This window comes from Stegodyphus dumicola, chromosome 11 (assembly GCF_044657685.1).
Source record: "Stegodyphus dumicola isolate Sdum_Otavi_A_Nest chromosome 11, ASM4465768v1".
Lineage (NCBI taxonomy): Eukaryota > Metazoa > Arthropoda > Arachnida > Araneae > Eresidae > Stegodyphus > Stegodyphus dumicola.
In genome coordinates, this window is record NC_140778.1 from 51,057,727 (window position 1) to 51,078,172 (window position 20,446).

The 20,446-nt window shown below is 34.7% G+C and overlaps 1 protein-coding gene and 1 long non-coding RNA gene across 2 annotated transcripts in view; one reads left to right on the forward strand and one right to left on the reverse strand.

The window, feature by feature from the left end:
* Nucleotides 1–13,273, reverse strand: part of LOC146993971 (uncharacterized) — a 75,129-nt gene extending 61,856 nt beyond the window's left edge. The window contains exons 1-2 of the mRNA XM_085826284.1: nt 11,357–13,273; nt 497–772 (exon numbers count right to left, since the gene is read on the reverse strand). Of these exons, the coding sequence (XP_085682410.1) occupies nt 497–772; nt 11,357–12,033 (953 nt within the window). The 5' untranslated portion in view covers nt 12,034–13,273. The remainder of the gene's footprint in view (nt 1–496; nt 773–11,356) is intronic.
* The window catches only part of LOC146993973 (uncharacterized), a 68,901-nt gene continuing 61,653 nt past the window's right edge, over nt 13,199–20,446 (forward strand). The window contains exon 1 of the long non-coding RNA XR_015043947.1: nt 13,199–13,290. This is a non-coding gene — a long non-coding RNA (uncharacterized LOC146993973). The remainder of the gene's footprint in view (nt 13,291–20,446) is intronic.

Here is a 20,446-nt window from a genome sequence, read left to right on the forward strand (position 1 = left end):
TCAGTTTTGCACAAGATCGAAATCATATGGAACCAAGAGTACTAGAGAGGATCACCTCATAAACAGGTAAGAGCCTGAATACCGTTAATTTAAAAAAAAAAAATTTGAAATAAGTTTTTGAGAACTATCTTGAAACTGAAAGTGAAACTAACGATATATTATTTCAGTTAGGTGTTGCATTATTTAGAAAAAAGACATAACTATAGGAAAACTTTCTTAATGTTTCTTAAACTTTCTATTTACACATGAGTTCATCTGTCAAATTTATTATAAATCACTCAAAGTTAATTACTGAATATCAATTATTTTAAAATTAAGGTATGAATATACATTTATAACAGAGAAAGGAATGTGACATTCCAAGTCATTTTATGTCTCATGATTATCAGTAAAGCTCTAAATAAACATCGGTAAAACAAATTCACATCTCTCTAAGATCTAATATGAGGTATGGTCTTTTCCACAGCCAGACAGGTCGTGTAGCTTGACGGCATACTTGACAGGACGCAGATGAAGAGCCCCTATGGCAGTCGGTCTCATTTCTGCAACAAGGCACTTTTCAACTCCAGGATAGTTCTTAGAGGGGGAAGGGGGAGATAAAATTGCCCTCCTAAGAGCGTCCCAGATATGCTTTATAGGGTTAAGGTCAGGAGATATGGCTGGCCAATCCAGGTGGCGAATATCCTCACTTTCCAGGTTATTATTGACCAGCTGAGCCCTGTGCGGACGAGCTTTGTCATCCATTAACAGAAACCCCGGACCTACTGCGCTCCTGAAGAGTTAAACGTACAATCTAAATTGCTTCTCTTTACCTCATAGTAATCAGAAAGCCTTTGTGAAACACATGCAGGGGATATGGGGCCATTCAGCATAATACCTACCCAACCATTACACCTCCACCACTATAATGATCCTTTTCCATGATGAGGGAGTGATGGTATCATGTTCCAGCCTTTTCCAGTTACAGACACAAAAAGAATCAATGGCCAGGCTTATCTCGGCTCATGTAAAAAGTACGCGCTGAAGTCTGTGTGTTGAAGTGAGCGGAATGCAAATAGCAGGTCTTTTGGCTTACAGCCTTGTCTCATGAAGCCTTCAGACACCTATAAACCGTGAAACCCGGATTTCAGCGGCAGCATACAGCTCACGTGGGAGTTGTGAATCTGTAGCAGTTCTGTGTCGCAGCGCTGAAAAAAGCAAATAGTGTTCTTCGTTCTGGACCTTGGTCGAACTTTTCAATGTCCTGAAACTGTTTCCATAAATTACTGACGACACTGGGTGTCACATTGAGCTCTGTAACTAACTACCTGTGCTTCTGATCGATATGACCACAATCTATTGTTAATCGTTGACCATGGTTTTGAAACAGATATGTAACTAACTGGTTTATATCTGAATCTGGGAGAACTCTCTAGGCCATTGGCTTTATACATACACACTGTAAACGGCGAAACTCTATAGCAAATTACTGTGGCTACCATTGCATTTAACTGTTTGATTCCATTGCAGAAGTGGACGCTAGTCTGAACTGATGATAAAAATTTCCCAACATGCAGATAGGTGATTTACTATAATGTGGTGCCAACTAGTGGATGTAGAAAACATGAAATGGAGAGATGTAAATATCCTCGAAGTCTCTGATATACACAGCAAAGGGGCAATAAAATAAGAATAAAAATGAAGTGTAATACAATTTAGATACTAAAAAAAGATATCAAATACATACAGGTGCAATCAAAATGCAGATTAATATGCAGTATTGTAATAAATTGTTGAAAACCCCTCGTGTGCTTACATTTTTTTCACGATCATAGCTCCGCAGATATGCACATGTACGATTACGTATTCGACTCTGAATATTTGCATAATTCTTTGGCAACATAATTAGTACCTTAGATTTAAAACTTTTCTTAAAAATTGACACAATTTTCAAATTCTCTTAATTTTGCACACGAGTGTATAACAGACTTAATGGAAAGTTCATTAAATTAAATTCAGTACAGTCAAAAGTCGTTAATCCGGACTCGTCGGGACTTCTGCGATTCCGGATTATAGATCATCAGTTTAAATCTGGTAAGATGGCATGCAGAAATTACAAACTTAAAAATATGAAACCGTAATTTATGAAATAAAGAACAATTATGATCTAAAGGGTATCAAAATTGACAAAAAGAAAAAGCTTAATATTTATATGTTTACTTTATTAAACATTTCTTTCAATGTAAGTTGCTTCGTTTCATGTGATAATACTTTCTCTTTAATTCTATTAAACAGTCATAATTTCTTGTTTAGTTACAAAGTTCCGCTGTTCAAGTCCTATAATTGCTGTGTTGAGAATACCGACTAATTTGTCAATTGAAATGTTTTCGTTTTCAATAACCTCTAGGTCACTTTCTTCACTATTGGAAGCGAATTATAATGACGAGGAACTTGATTTAAATCATATCGAGATGAAATACTACACTTAGTAAGGAATTATAAGCCAAATAAAATAAAAACATCTGCCCTGAAGATAAGGATAGTGCTGACAGATCAACTTCCAATCCGCGGCATGAAATTGATAAACAGATTTCAGATTTCAAAACATACTTTCGCTTTGTAGATACAAATTACATATTAGTAAATATATATCGGAAATTCTATTTGACATAATCGAAAGTTCAAGTTTACTTTTATGAAATTGCTCTAACAGTCTGCAAAAAATAATAAGCCGGATCCAATTGGAAGATTAAGGTACACCGCAATATGTAACATTAACTGAATTAGATAATTTTAGCTTAGCTTATATCTCCATTACACATTACACGCGCATGCGCACAAACATATTCGCAGCCGTAAAGGTCTTACGCGCACTCGTAAACGACGCATGCGCAGAAAGCTTTGAGGTCCGGATTATGGGTGTCCGAATTAACGACTTTTGACTGTCATTTTTTTAAATTCCTGTGCTACTTAACCATTAAGTTTGTTAATTAATTATGCAAAAATACCATTTCAAAGAATTAATAGTAATCAAAGTGCGACATAATTCACGAAATTTTTCATTAAATCAGGATATTGTCAAGTCAAGGTTATTTTTACGTAATCATATTTTAAAAAAGTGCTAAAACTTTAGTGTGTGTTTCCAAACTGCCAAGATCTTTTATACATGCAAAGATAAATATTGTTTCTTTTTTTTTATTTTAATATAAGATAAATTTTTCTGATTTCATACACTTCAGATCAAATTAATAAAATAAATTGTTAATTCAAAGTTGAAAACAGCATTCGTAAAGTTTGGAGGTTAATGAGATGACAATTCTCTTTTGGTATTGTCAGTGTATGTATCTAAAAGACAGAACTAGTCACCTGGTGAAGTACAGGTGACATAATTTTTAGAATTCAGGAAGTTACTTGATGGCAAAATCTTGAAGATATATAGCCAGCCAAAACATTCTCTTCCTTTTTTAAACCTCTTGCTACTGAACAAGGACCAAAATTCCTATGCATATGTGGCATGTTCTTGTATTGTCTTCTTTATAGATCTTAATAAATTTTAAAACAAATTTCAGTTATATTCCTTTGAAGAATTCTATCTCTTAATTATTATCAAAATGAAATAAAGATATAAAAAAGGATGCTCATTATTTTTGAAGTTTTAATGTGAAAGATAAATTAAATATTACACTACACTGAATTATAATACTTCTGAAAACTGGCAATTGTTATGCAGCAAAGATGATAAATACTTCAATAGAATAACGAAATGTTACCCAATAAAGGTTCAAGAAAAACAAAGATTAAGAAATGCTCATGTTTTTTATTACATTGTTCCTTAAGCTAAAAATATTTTAGAAATAAAGACATAAGTATAGGAGACATAAATAAACTTCCACGAGTGATTTGTTTTCTCATAAGGTCAAGATTTGATTATCTCTGAAAACAATCATCTTGTAGAGGTAAAATGGCAGTATCGAATTAAAAATTTTAGTGTATCCAAAGTAAAATGAAATCAATTTTGTACACACACTGCAGTTAAAAAAAAAAAGTTGTAGTTGGATAAAAATGCACCTGAGTTACATATGTGGCATTAAACTGACATTTCAACTTAAATAACTAAATGCAATAACAAATTTAGATGGAAAAATCAAAATTTTATGCATACACACACACATGGGGTGGGAGATGAAACTTGTTTGTAAAATTCATTTTTATTACCAACAATTTATCCTTGCACTGTAATACATAAAAATTATAACTATCTCAGCCATATTCACTAAATGGAAAAAATGAATAAAAGTTTAGGTTATGATATTTGATACGTTACACGAGGATTATATGCCTCCCTAAGGAAAAGTGGCTCACATTTATGTTACACACAGAAAAACTATATAGCCAGCACCTTCACCTCTATTCAAACTTCCAGCATTCAGCAGCCTTAACTACTCAGCTACATGTGGGACTAAATCAATAATCAGAATTAATATTTAAATATTCTATGACTTGAACCTAAATATAATATATAGTGTTCATTAAAATGTTTTAGGTAAATCTAATATTTAAAAAAAAAAAAAAAAAAACTTAAATGTTTCATTTATTGATATTTTATGTATGAAATATATGTCTTTTAGAAAAATTTTAATTTATTAGATAAGGAGAAGCCTTTTGGGTAAAAAAAATCAGTATGTTGGTGTTCTCCATTCACACACTAATAGTTCAAAGCACATTGAAATCATTAGAAATGGGCTAGCCGTACAGGTACTTATCTGGGTCATAAATAGAATACTAGCCATAAAGGTAATTTTTATCTTTAGATAGTTAAGTCATTGTGTGCTTTTTCATAATCATTAAATCTTATGTTACAGAAATTTAGGTAAGTTAAACTAATTTGTGATTATATTGCTCAAATGTGTAAAGCTTAGTGAAAATTTTTATGTAAGCACAATATCAAGAGACCACACTATCTTGAACTTTTAATTATATCAAAGTCTTTGGAAGTTTTAAGGTATTTATTTTTTAAATGTATAAGTAGTGAACTAATACATATCCATGTCATAATACATTTTAAGCTAATAATGAGATGCAAGATTATCACAAAGAGTGAGTGAGTGAGGTTTTTGGCGCAAAACCAAAGATGATTATAACGCACCAAACACAAGGTGGGATGATCAAAATTGATGAAATTAAAATACAATAAATAAAAACAGTGGACAAATGTACCAAATCCAAAGGGTGAAGTTATATAAAAACAAGGTAAAAGCACACATTAAAATCCAAGACACAATTTTCAGAACAAATTACATTAGGTAATAAAAGCCAAACTCCTTTAAATAATAAACTAAATTACAATTGGCCTCTCTTCCGATTAAACTGTTGCGAGGTAAGACACAGCTATTAAAATATTTCTGACGAAGACTATTAGAACATGGATACTCAATTAAAATATGACGGACAAATAAACAAACATTACAATTTTTACAAACAAGCTCATTCTTAACTTTCAAAAAGTAGTCGTGTCACTCTAGTGCAGTGGTTCTTAACCAAGGGGTGCGGAAGAAGCCCATTAAATGTCATTTATTAAATTTCTTATAATAAAATATTTGAAATCTGCAATAGTGTCCCCAATATTGAAGCTCGTACAAATTCGTAGCACCTAGCTCACTTATCGGCAAAAGACACGGGAAAGAGCCGGTGCCGATGGGTGTATACACTACGATACGAAAAGGCATGAAACGCTACAAACGAACGCGAACAGGCAGCTAGGTTATGGAGAAAAGAAAAAAACTTTGTGGGAATACAAGCAGAGAACGTTATCCCAGCTTGCGCATGCGCTGAGTTCAATATGTGCTACTCCAATGGAATCTATGGATTCACAGATTTGTATCTGCATCTACTGCGCCTGTGTTAGGTTGAGTCAACTATTGTGTCTGTGACATGTGTATTGTGTATTCTGACTTGTCCAGAAACCTCTTGAGACTAATACATTCTTAATTGCTCGTTCAAGCCGAATAGGATTCAGTGATATTACAAATGTAAGAACATTATATATATAATATTACATTATTTCTAAATAATTAAATTGATTATAGTGAACTCCACTATGTCGAAAAAAACCACAATGGAACGATAAGTATGCCGGTTATGGATTTACCTGCACAATCAAAAAAGATTGCACGCAACAACCACAATGCATCTTGTGCTCCAAGATATTTTCAAACAGCAATCTCAAACCATCAAAGTTATTAGAGAATTTCCACAATCTGCATTGTGGCGAAAAAGCGCATAGCATGACCAGCTTGAAGTCAAAGAAGGCTCGGTTTGATACCAGTGGAACTATCCTAAAATTGTGCGGACCAGCAATTCAAAAACCTAAGAGTCATATCAAGTGGAACATTTATGTGCAAAAAAAAAGAAACCTCACATGATCGCTGAAGAGTTGATTAAGCCTTCTGCTTTAATTATTGCTAAAACAGTTTTAGATTCGGAAACGCATTAAAAAATCCAACAGATTCCATTATCAAATGATATTATACGATAGCAAATACAAGATCTCAGTGAAGATATTTTAATGCAAGTAACTGAAGACAAAAATCAGTCCACTAAAAATAAGCATGCAACTGAATGAGTCAAGTGATGTTGATAATTGTAGCCAACTTTTGGTATTTGTCAGGTATGTGAAGGAAAAAGAGGTGATAGAAGAATTTCTATTTTGTGAGCCACTGAAGGTGAATACGAGAGGAATTGATGTTTTCAATTGCATCAAAGATTTTTTTTACTAAATATCAATTACCAATGAATGTGATTTGCTCAATATGCACTGATGAAGCCCCAGCAATGTTAGGCAAAAATTCAGGATTTTTTTCACACATGAAAAAAGAATTACCGGAAGTTATAATAACACAGTGCATGTTGCATTGTCATGCACTTGTGTCAAAAGCATTGCCAGAAAGTTTAAAACAACATCTACCTACAGTAAATGTAGCAAAATACATCCGAGGGCGAGCGCTTAATCATCGCATTTTTCGTGCATTTTGCAAAGAAATCGGTGCTGATCATACCGTGCTCCTATATCACATCGAAATATGATGGTTATCTAAGGGTCGTATGCTTAACAGAGTTTTTGAATTGCGTGAGGAAATTATTCAATTACTGACTAGTCAAAACTGTTATTTAGTAAAATATTTTGAGAGTAATGATGCAATGCTGAGGCTGGCCTATTTAGCAGACATATTTAGCCATTTAAATGAATTGAATCTATCAATGCAAAGATTTGGTATAAATATAATAATATCTAGTGAAAAATTATCTTCATTTATCGCAAAATTAGAAATTTGGATACGTCGAGTAGAAAAGGGGAATTTTGCAAACTTTCCCTTGCTTGATTCTGTTATTGCGAAAAATGAAAAGAAAACAATTATACCCAACATTGTAATACATTTGAGATGATTGAACAAATCATTCAAAGCATATTTTTCTACCGGAAATATTACCAAAACTCGGAGATGGATACTGGATCCATTTCTATTTGACGTAAATTTGATGGATGATAGTGATCTGAAAAAACATCAACTTGTTGAAATGCGAGCAAGTGGACATGTTCAAATGGAATTCGAACAATTAGAATTGCAAATTCTAGACTAAAAAAATTAAAACACATTTTTCAATGGGGTGCATAGATATATTTTCAGATTCAATGGGGTGTGACTCGCTAGAAAGGTTAAGAAACACTGCTCTAGTGAGACCAATTCTGAGGCATCATCACAAAGAAATTGGATTATTTTTATAATTTTTAAACTCAGAAAAATTAAATCATTATTTAGCATTTTCATGTACATTTCTGAATAATAAACTTGATTATACACAAATCTAATGCTTTTTTTAGAATGAATTATAAACAATTATGGACATCAGCATCTCCTCAGCTGGAAATGGAACCAAAATTAACGAAATCACAGCACTAACAATTCTGTTATTAAATAAAAAATATAATTACTACTTTTTTCAATAATTTAAAGTGATTATAAAAATATTTCACATTATAATATAAATGTTTCTCCCTACAAAATGGCAAAAGCATTAAAATTATTGACAAGCTTTTGAACAATTAAGTACTATATCTGGTGTCAGTAGCTTATTTTGAAGCAGGAGGTGTGAAAATGTGCAATGTTCTCTCAGGAGTCCTGGACCTCTCGAATATGCATCGAGTATGTTTTCAATTACACCATGAAGACATGTGGAAGGACAGGAGAAAATACTTTATAACTATCTTACAAGTAAATGATCAACAAACATTTTGAAAGGAACAGAGTACATCTACAAAGAATATATCAGGACAAACAGGGAATATTTGAGTTGATCTTTATTACTAAAATAACGTTCAAATACAAGTTCTAGTTACCCAGAAGAAACATTAAATCATTATTTACAATCTTAATGTGCATTTTTGAAAAAGAAAATTAACTATACAGAGATCAAATGCTTCCTTAGAATGAATTATAAAGAGCTAAGCATGTCAGCATTTCCTTGCCTAGTACAGGAACCCATAAATCAGGAAATCACGGTGTTACCTACTCTGCTATTAAATCAATTGCACATTAAAGTTTTAATCTTTAATTTACACAGATTTAATCAATATATATACAGTCAAAAGTCTTTAATCCGGACTCGTCGGGACTTCGACGATCCCGGATTATAGATCATCCGATTAAATCTGGTAAGATGGCATGTAGAAATTATAAAATTAAAAATATGAAACCGTAATTTATGAAATAAAGAACAATTATGATCTAAAGGGTATCAAAATTTACAAAAAAAAGCTTAATATTTACTTGTTTACTTTATTAATTATTTCGGTACTATTCGGTTTTGAGGGCTGTAAAAAAATTGCAGCGAAAATGTATGCGCAAAAGCGCCAAATCTAGCAAATGAGCCCATTTAACAGCGCGCCAAACCTACCGTACGCGTTGATTTCAGATTGCGTAAGTTTATATAGTTCTATATTTTTTAAGACGCCATTGACATACTAGTTTAATTTTTAAATCCTTTTTTGAGATCCTATGAATTTAACAATTTGGGAATTTCCCATGACGAAAACTCGGCAATAGAATTTTGGGTAAAGTGCAGAATCACCCACTGCTTGACGCGTTTTTAAGAAGTGCACATACTTGGTATTCATGTGCACATCGACCTATTTTCACTTTAAAAAAAATCCCAGAATTGCACAAAAATGGCACTGCGCACACCTTTGGTTTTATCTATGTACACATCGACCTATTTTCACTTAAAAAGTAAAAGAAAATTGACTAAAATCCAATTGTTTTTACCTTTGTAAAATGCGGCAAACAAATAAGTAAGCGATTCCGCACTTTACCAAGAATATTTTCAAAGAAAAGGCATCATTAATTATAAAAAATTACGTTTGAACAACCAACGAGATGAAATTATGCTTTAGCGATAAGTCGGTAGCGAAATAGCGATGCAGGCATCCATTCAGTTATGTTTAGCAATTTTTATATAAATTAAAATAATGATCTGAAATAGTTATTTACATTTATGCTTCTATTCAGTCATGTTTAGCCTTTTTCATACAAATTATAATAATAAAAAAGTATTATATGAAATTAACCTTTCATCTAAATTTAAAACATCAATCTTAGATAGTTATTTACTATTATACTTCCTTTCTTGCCGCAATTATTTTTGGCAGCATTGGCATCAACAATAATTTGGCGATTTTTTACGGCCCTCGAAACCGAATAGTACCATTATTTCTTTCAATGCGCGCATGCGTAAGCCATACATTGTGCATAGTCGAAATTAGAAAATTGCAACCAGAAAACTATTGATGTGTATTCGTGATATTTATAATGACGAGGAATTTGATTTACATCATATCGAAGATGGAGTACATCGAGGTGAAATACTACACATAGTAACGAATTATAAGGCGAAAAAAATAAAAACATCTGCCCTGAACATGAGGATAGTGCTGATAGATCAAATTCCAGTTCATTGATGATTTTCCCCCCCACCCCACCCCGCAGAGCAGCGTGAAATTGATAAACAGATTTCGGAATGATTAGAGAAACAAAGGATATGATTTTATCCATTTTTTGCAGCAATTCCACTTTTTGTTTGATGGACGTCGAAACATGCTTTCGCTTTGTAGATCCTTTGGCAACTCCAGAATCGGAAATTCTTTTTGACATAATCGAAAGTTCAAGCTTACTTTTATAAAATTGCTCTAACAGTCTGTAAAAAATAATAAGCCGGATCCAAATTAAAGAACAACGCAATCTGCAACATTAACTGAAATAGATAATTAGATAATTTTAGCTTAGCTTATACCGTCTGTTATATATTAAACGCACATGCGCAAACTTATTACTCGCATGTGTAAAGGTATTAGGTGCATGCATCAATGCATAATGCATTGACACATGTGCAGAAAGTTTGTAGCTTTGAGGTCCGGATTATAGATCATTCCGGATTAAACACTTTTAACTGTATTTCATAGTTTGTATTTTTTAGAAAAATGTAATGAAATGTGGATTACAGCATAAATGTGAATGAAACTTCCATTAAAATGACAATGCTCAACTTTTCAAACATTTCATGGCATTACCTGAATGCGAGGCATGTGACATGAATAAAATTTCCCGATCAAGAACAGTATATCTGTGTCTCACTTTTCATTTGTTCGAATATGCTGATTTAAAACTTTCATTACTAATTAAATACTAAGGATAAGAAAATGTTGCTTTAAATCAGGAGCGTTTTAAAATAATCTGTGTCTTTTGTTGCAAACATGAGGCTTTTCTCTTGTGTAAACAACTAAATGATTAATTAAGAATTAAAGCGAAATGACAAGTTAAACACCCCCCATACAAAGACATTTTTTTATCGCATGGACAAGTTCTTAATGCACACAATAAGCAAAGGTTCTTATTAATCTAAATTTTCCAAAAAAAAAAAAAAAAAAACATTAGTCTTTATTTTATGTGTCTTCAATGACATGAGTCTTTCAATCTTTCTATCACCCAAGTGATTTGTTACACATGTAACTCAAGGAGTTTCTCCCTGGTGTGAATAAGTATATGCTTGTTTAAATTAGATTTTTGAGTAAACGACTTACTAAACACCTCATAAACATGAGCTTTCTGTTGTGTGTGAATAAGTATATAGTTCTTCAACCTAAATATTTAAGCAAATGACTTTGTGAATAAGTATATAGTTCTTCAACCTAAATTTTTAAGCAAATGACTTATTTCATATCTAACACACATAAGGGTTCTTTCCTGTGTGAATAAGTATATGGTTCTTTAAACTACGTCTATGAGTGAATGACTTATTACATACATCCCACACATGAGGTCTCTCTCATGTGTGAATAAGTACATGTTTATTTAAACTACGTCTATGAATAAATGACTTATTACATACATCACACACATGAGGTCTCTCTCCTGTGTGAATAAGTATATGGTTTTTTAAACTACTTCTGTGAGTAAATGACTTATTACATACATTACACACATGAAGTCTCTCTCCTGTGTGAATAAGTATATGCTCGTTCAAATCACCTTTCCGACTAAATGATTTATTACATACATCACACACATGAGGTTTCTCTCCTGTGTGAATAAGTATATGTTTGTTTAAATCACCTTTTCGAGTAAATGACTTATTACATACCTCACACACATGAGGTTTTTCTCCTGTGTGTAAAAGTATATGTTCGTTTAAATCACCTTTTTGAGTAAATGACTTATTACATATCTCGCACACATGAGGTTTGTTTCCTGTGTGATTAAGCATATGTTTGTTTAAACCACGTTTGTAGGCAAATGATTTATTACATATCTCACACACATGAGGTTTTTCTCCAGCGTGAATATGTTCTTTTAAATTATCTATATGAGCAAATGACATACTACATACCTCATACACATGAGGTTTCTCTCCTGTGTGAATAAGTATATGGTTCTTTAAATTACCTATTTTAGTAAATGACTTGTTACACACCTCACACACATGAGATTTCTCTCTTGCGTGCATAAGTATACGGTTGTTTAATTTAAGTTTGTAAACAAATGACTTATTTCATATCTCACACACACATAACATTTCTTTTCTGAGTGCATAAGCATTTTCATGTTTAAGGTGCTCTTTCTTCCATATGATTTCTTGCATACGAGTTTTTTTTTTTCCCTGTATGTATATGCAGATGCTTGTTTAAAGAACCATACTGTCTAAATGACTGTATACCTCATACACAAGGTTTCTTTAATGTATCAATACATACATTGCTTGTTTAAATAACTCTTTAGTCTAAATCACTTGCTACACAGTACATATATGAGGGGTTTTTTTTGTGTGTGTGTGTGTGTGAATAAGCATATGCATTTCTAAACTAGAGGTAGCGGCAAATAATTTATTACATACCTCATATTATGATTACATATTATCCCGCATTAAGAAGGATATGCTGGTTTTATTGAGGCTTTTGTGTAAATGACTTTTACCTCCCTCATGTACGTGAGGATTTTCTGTTGGGTGAGTAGGCATGAGGTCATTTAAGAAGTTTTCTACTCTGCATCACAACTTCCAATACAAAGTGTACCCAAATATGTTCGGAAAACTGGCACGGTCTCTGGAAATATAATAAAGAATTTATCGCTATTTCATAGCATTCTGAGAGATGTTACAATTTCAGGAATGAACCTGGAATGTTTAAATTAAGCAAAGTACTTGGTGCATGCCCATATGATATATAACACTAATATATTTTGAACAGAAGATACATTTAGTACGATATAAACATGGCATGATTATCAGGAAAACATGTCATGAAAAATAAGTTTGCTTATTTCGGCCTAACATGATTTTTCACTTTAGCACTCAGAAAGCTTAGTTTGTTCATTCATTGCTGCAAATTACATACAAAAGAGATTAAACCATTTTAAAAGTACAACAATGTTGCCAGGAAAATATTAAGGGCCTACAGGACGAAAAATTGTTGCCGTTACGATACTTTTCGTGTTGTAAAAATATCTGCTACTTATTACATCGCAAAGTTCTTTGACATCAGCTTTTGACTAAATCCCCGAACGCGCAGGGAGGTCACGTGATCGTCGCTTCATGCGCATGACCTTATAAGAAATAGACTAACCCATCACATCCGGACCTTATAAGTCATCCGTGCCTTGATCACATCCGGAGGAATAGGGACGACTTCCAGAAATTAGCAATGGTTGGCTATTGCAGCGCGTACAATTGTCACGAAAAAGCTGGGGATAGTGCCTCATTTCACAAGTAAGAATTTTTAAATATTTTTATTTTTGACACTGAGATTGCTTTTTAAATACTTAGCATGTTTTTCAAGCATAATTAACGTTCTAAATAATTATAAAGCTTTTGCATGCTTTCAGGCTTGTATATATTTTTAGCTTTTCCTATGATGTAAGCGAATTTGTAACTTCTTCTTTTAGAAAAAAATATTTTAAATCTGAACTAACAGAAAAATTCAACCAAGTAATTTTCTCTTACAATTACTAAAACTATAACTAATACTAAACTATAGCTAAATACTAAAATGCCTAAAAATGAATTTTTGAAAGTTTTTCTTTAAAATTTATAATTTTTTGCTGCTTTTTTAAATTATAGGTAAATTTTAATTCCTAGCATTATAACTAATCAAAAATAAGAATATTTAAGAACGAAAAGTATACATCTTATATAGCTGGTTTTGTTGTTAAAAGCTTAGCTTATAAAGTAAAATGTAATATCTGTTTCTCAGCTTTAGTTTCAACAGAACCATATGATGGTTTGCTAGGTTTCAAATATTATAAATCTGGATGTAGAGGTTTGACTTCTCCTTCCAGTGATGTCTGAATGATCTGCAAAAATGCAGAAATAATTTTTAGGCAGACTGAAAAGGAGTTTAAATTGAATAAAAAAAAATATTAATAAATTTCATGACTCTAAAAGTCTTAAAAAGCGTAGGAACACATATATTTCCTTCTCTTCAAGACCATATTTATGATGATGAGCCAGAAAAAAACCACCTGATTATTTAAAGCAATGATATTTCAATATTTAAAAATCCGAATGTTACAATGAATCTAAACAGAGAGAAAATATTCGAAGCAGACTTACTAAATTAATTTTATTTAAGCATCAATAAACCATATTATCTGTTTCTCTTCCTCTCTCTTTCTAAATATATATATATAGGTGTGTGTATTTACATTAATAGATAAATAGATATAATCTTGTTTTCACAAATATTTGAAATAACAAGCGAAGTAAGCGAATTTTTCAATGCAACAAATATCCTAAATTGTTTACTTTCATACATATGTATTGTCATTCTGCTTAAAGTATTTACAGGTATATAAAATTACAAGGTTACTTTAGGCGCATTAATAAAAATTTAAGCTTGGACATATAATATCTTGTATTTTATAGCAATTTCATTCATTAGATAAAATATTTCAATGATTCATTAGATAAAATAGACAAATTTAATTACTATTTGAAAGCTCATTTAGGTGGTTCTGCTTTAAATACAGTCGAAGGATTACCGATTACTGCTGCTAATTACGATTCCGCAATTGATCTTCTAAAAGAAAGATTTGCGAAAACAGATGTGCTCATTTACACTCACATAAATAACATTTTGAACACTAAACCGTTGAAAATCTCGAATGATGTTCGCGCCTTTAGAAAATTTTATGATAATATTTCTATCGAATTAAGATGTTTAGAAAATTTGGGTCAGTCTCTCGAGAATTTATTGAGTGTGTTATGTCCAATAATTCTGAAATCACTTCCCCAAGATATTTTGCTTGAGATTAACAGAATGAGTAATGGAAGTGCGTATTGTAATATTAAAAGCCTGTGCTTGATTATAGCTCAATGTTTAGATTCACGCGAAAGGGCGGAAGTCATAAATAAGAATTCAGAGCATTCGACAGCGAATAGTGTGCGCCGTCAGTCTGCGTATGCAGTCCAGAAAATAAACACTCGTCATTTCAGCGATGGAAAGAGAAATAAATTAGAAACGAAAGCTTCTTCTGCTACTGATTTAGTGTCCACCGGTATTAAAGAAAAATTGATTAAGGCATGCGTTTTTTGAGGAGATTTTTACCATTCATTCGGAGCGGGGATTTGGTGGATGAAGGTTCGCCGTCGGAGATTGTGCCTGCCTCTCAGATCCGGTTAGCATGTACGCCCGTCTCGTGACAAGCGCCGTCTCGTGTAGTAGGCGCTCAATTCCGGAACGAATTCTATTGTTTGCTGGAAGAGTCCAAGATTTGTAGGTATGGTACGTGAAGGTAGGGATGAGCTAAGAGAAGAAAGGAAAAGGGATTTTGAGTATACGGAATTTCAGTCGTTCCGGGATTGAGCGCCTACTATGAACGGGCTCCTTCTTTGTGAGGGTAGGTAGGGTTTCGTTAGTAAGTGTATTATTTATTATTCTTATTGATTGTCTGCCCTTTTTTTTACAGTTACAATTTTCTACAATAGCTAAAGTAAATAGAGTGAGTGAGTGAGAGATTATGGCGCAAAACCAAAGTTGATTATAGTGCGCCAAACGCGAGATGGGGTGAGTACATTGATGAAATTAAAATACAATAAATAAAAACAAGTAGACAAATGTGTCAAATCCAGAGGATGATGTAATATAAAAACAAGTTAAAACCACACATTTAAAATTCAAGACACAATTTTCAAAACAAATTACATTAGGTGATAAAAGCCAGTCTCTTTTAAATAATAAAATAAATTACAATTCACCTCCCTTCCGATTAAACGGTCGAGAGGTAAGTCACAGCTATTAAAATACATCTGACGAACAGATAGACAAACATTACAATTTGAACAAACAGGCTCATTCTCTGCTTTTAAAAGGTAGCCATGTGTCACTCTTGTGTGACCAATTCTGAGGCGAGTCAAAAGAACTTCTTCTTTACGATTTCCAGCAAAATCCCAATGCTCAATTCTAGGCTTTACATGTGTTAACTTGTTTTGACGCTGAACATCCCAAAATTGCTGCCATTTTTTTCGTATCTTCTTTTTCACAACACAACAGATGTCTCCAAAAGGGATGAGGCGATTGGACAGTTCAACAGCAGATTTGGCTGTGATATCTGCCAGCTCATTCCCTTTAATTCCCACATGACCGGGAACCCAGCAGTACAGAATTTCATATCCACGACTCGTTAGGTTTATATGTATCTTGAGAACATCCACTATGACTGGGTTTTGAGTGTTAGAAAAAGCTTCTAAAGATTTCAGTGCACTATAGGAGTCTGTATAAACTATAAACTTTTTGTGGCAGAGCCTAGAGATGTACAAAAGACAATAATATATTACAGTTAATTCAGATGTTAAGACAGAGGAGGCATGGTGCAAGCGTCTGCCCTCCATGTGGTCTTCAATTACAAATGCCATCCCGACATGATCTGTTGACTTGGATCCATCTGTATAAACTGGAAGATAACTGCTATATTTGTGCCTGTGCTCAGCGAAGAGTTGTCTATAAATGATGTCATTGGTGCTTGCCTTGACGTGATGCTTGAAAACATCAAGAAGCTGAATCCGTGCATTTTCCCAAGGTGGGAATTCAAAATTCTGTACTGCTTGGGGCCGCATATCAGAGAGGGAAAGTTCCTCAATGATAGGGCGAACTCTTAAAGGAAAGGTAGGAACACAGGATGGACGTGTTTCAAATAAAGTGTTACACACATCATCAAATAAGTACAGTTTATTGGGATGTTCAGGTTGTGATAGAATATTAAAATATTGCAATAGGGACAATTGCTCACGCCTCAGATAAAGTGATGGTTCGTTAGAGTCAACATACAGGCTCTGGACAGGAGAAGTTCTGAAAGCTCCTGAACAAATCCGCAGAGCTTGATGGTGAACAGGATCGAGTTTTAACAAAACTGATGACCGAGCGGATCCGTAAACAACTGAGCCATAGTCCAGTCTAGAGCGAACCAGGGCTCTGTAAATGCGAAGCATGGAGCAACGCTCTGCACCCCAGGAGGTGTTCGCCAACACTTTTAAGATATTTAGTGTTTTTAGACACTTCTTTCTCAGGTTTAAAACATGAGGAAGGAAAGTCAATTTCTGGTCGAACGTCACTCCTAAAAATTTTACTTCGGGCGCAACTGGAATAATTGAACCATTGAGATATAACTCAGGGTCAGGATGGAGACCTCGCTTCCTACAAAAGTGCACACACACAGTTTTTTGTTTGGAAAAAGTAAATCCCTGTTTGTTTGACCATTCTTGGATCTTATTCAGAGCTATCTGCAACTGCCTCTCTACGTAGCTCATCTCTGCCCCTCGACAGCTAATCTGGAGATCATCAACATATAGAGATCCCAAGATGGTGGAAGGAAGTTCTTTTAGTACTGAGTTTATTTTTAAACTAAACAGGGTTACACTAAGCACACAGCCTTGAGGCACACCCTCTTCCTGTTGAAAAACATCCGAAAAAACAGAGCCAATTCTTACTTGAAAAGTTCTAGTGTTCAAGAAGTTTTGAATGAAAATTGGTAGGTTGCCGCGCAAGCCACTCTCGTGAAGATCCCGGAGTATACCGTATCTCCATGCCTTATCATAAGCTTTTTCAATGTCGAAGAATATGGAGACAAGGTGGCTTCTTCTTACAAATGCTTTTCGAATAGATGTCTCTAAGAGGAGCATGTTATCTACGGTTGTTCTCCCTTTTCGAAAACCACTTTGATAAGGCGATATAATATTATTTTTTCCAAGAAGTAGACTAGGCGGCTGTTTACAATCTTTTCAAACAGTTTGCATACGCAACTGGTAAGTGCAATTGGCCGATAGTTGGCAGGATTCCTTGGATCCTTCCCTGGCTTAGCAATAGGAATGACAACAGCTCTCCTCCATGCACTGGGAAAAATACGCTCCTTCCACACTCTATTATAAAGAGCGAGAAGGGCAGTCAGTGACTTATAGGACAGATGCTTTAGCATTTCGTAATTTATGCCATCAAAACCCGGAGAAGACTTATGTGTCTGCAATAAAGCTCTCTTTAATTCCAGCATTGTGAATGCTCTATTGTAAGACTCAGATTTGGTAGAGTTGAATGCGATGGGATTTATTTCAGGGTGCTGCTTGATAGAGAGAAATGCAGGTGAATAGTTTCTGCTGGAAGAGACGGCAGCAAATCTCTCACCAATAGTATTTGCAATTTCTTCTATGGAGCTAATCACTCGGCCATCTTTTTCCAAAAAGGAAAGTGAGTGGTCTTTATACATTCCGCATGCTTTTCGAACTCTTTCCCAAACCCGCTTACTAGGCGTGGAGGATGTTATTGACGACACATATGAAATCCAGGAATCCCTCTGGCTCTGCCTTCTTACTTTTCGTACATTTGCTTTGGCTCTTTTAAAGGCTATGAGGTTTCGCAGAGTCGGATATCTACGAAAAATACCCCATGCTTTTTTCTGTTTTTTCAGTGCTTCATGACAGTCGCGATTCCACCAGGGTTTCGTATATTTAAGCATTTTTCCTGATGTTCTAGGAATCGAAAGCATAGCTGCCTGAATAATAGTATTAGTAACAGCTTCCACAGCGTCATCGATATGCACATCTTCTACCACTTCCTCTGTGAGCTCTGCGGAGGAAGGGAAGAGTTCCCAGTCTGCCCTGTCCAGTATAAACCGAGGAAGTCTCGACATGGGGTTTGCTCCTCTTCGTGCAAGAGATACAAAAATGGGATAATGATCGCTGTTGTACAGGTCATTTCCGACACTGAAAGTGCAGAATGGCAACAGAGACGGTGAACAGATGGCAAGGTCGAGAGCGTGGAATGTCCTTGAAGGCTCATGGAAGTAAGTATCCTGCCCATTATTCAGGAGACAAAAGCTATGATCTTCGATCATCTGCTCAATTTGTCTTCCTCGGCAATTTGTATCTTTACTACCCCAGAGCGGACTATGGCCGTTAAAATCTCCTATTATGATGAAAGGCTCAGGCAGCTGCTCTAGAAGACCATTTAAATCTTGCTGATCAATATGCTCATTTGGAGGCAAATACAGAGAAACGACTGTAACAACAATATCAAAATTTGTTTGAGTAGCGACAACTTGGAGGGATGTCGTCAAAGAAAGCACATTTGAGGGATAATCCAGTGAGGTGAGGAGACCTACACCTCCACTGGCACGCTCACCTGCAATGTTATCTTTCCTGACGAAGGAAAACCTCCGAAGTTTTGCCTGTTGTTCTGGTTTTAGATTTGTTTCCTGTACTGCGAAGCATACAGGATGATAAGCATTAATTATGGCTTTGATGTCGAGGAAATTTCGGTGGAAACCGCGACAGTTCCATGAGACGAGGGTGGCCATTATGTCTGGTTTTTGTTCTTTCTGTGCTCTTGTTTGGTTTTTCGTGGAAGTAGATGCCTGGGAAATTCTAGACCCTCCTCTACTTCCATAGTGTCTGAATCCGCAGATTCAGAAATCATTTCGTCAAAAGAGCTATTGCTGGAACTTCTATTTTTATTTGATACTTTTTTAGTGGCAGTTTTGGGTTTACTTTGAATGACTGTTTCTTTATTTTGTATAAAATGAGTTGACTGTTCTGTTTTCTTGGTGGATGTAGTCGGTTGGGTTTTATTTGGTTTTGTCTGCGTGCCTGTTGATGTTTGGGTGGCAATGCTACGTGTTGTTTTAACTGCACTGGCATAAGTTTTGTTTGATTGGAGCTGTGTGCTTTGAACTAGTTTTCTGGCTTCAGCATACGAGATGTTCCTGGTAACTTTAAGAGTCTGTAGTTCTTGTTCGGATTTCCATTTTGGGCACAGGCGTGAAAATGCTGGGTGCTGACCCTTGCAATTTATACACGAAGGCGCAGCGGTACAATTTTCGGAATCGTGGCCAATCTGTGAGCATCGGGCGCATGTGAGGCTGCCACGACAAGACGTCTTAGAATGGCCGAAACGCTGGCATTGGAAACATCGCATAGGGTTTGGAATATAAGGTCTTACAGGAATATTTAGATATCCGGCCTTAATATTCTTAGGCAGATCAGGCGTGTTGAAGGTAAGGATCACGTGTTTCGTGTCTATCAACTTACCTTCCTTACGCATCTTGATCCGCCTTACACCGCAGACATTTTGTTCGGATAACTCAGAAGCGATCTCTTCTTCAGAAACATACAGAAGGTCGAATTCTGAGATTACACCCCGACAATAGTTCAGTGACTTATGTGGTGTTACATTGACATTCGCTTGCCCAAGTTTAGTTATCTGAAGTAAAGAAGCAGACTGGGTGGCTGAGTTTTTATCAATAAGCAAGTCTCCGGAGCGGAGACGCTTTATATTTCTCGGCTCACCAATACAAGACTGGATGTATTTGTTAATCACGAAAGGAGACATCTTATGCATTTCGCCAGAAGGACTAGAGATGACTAGGAAACGGGGACTATT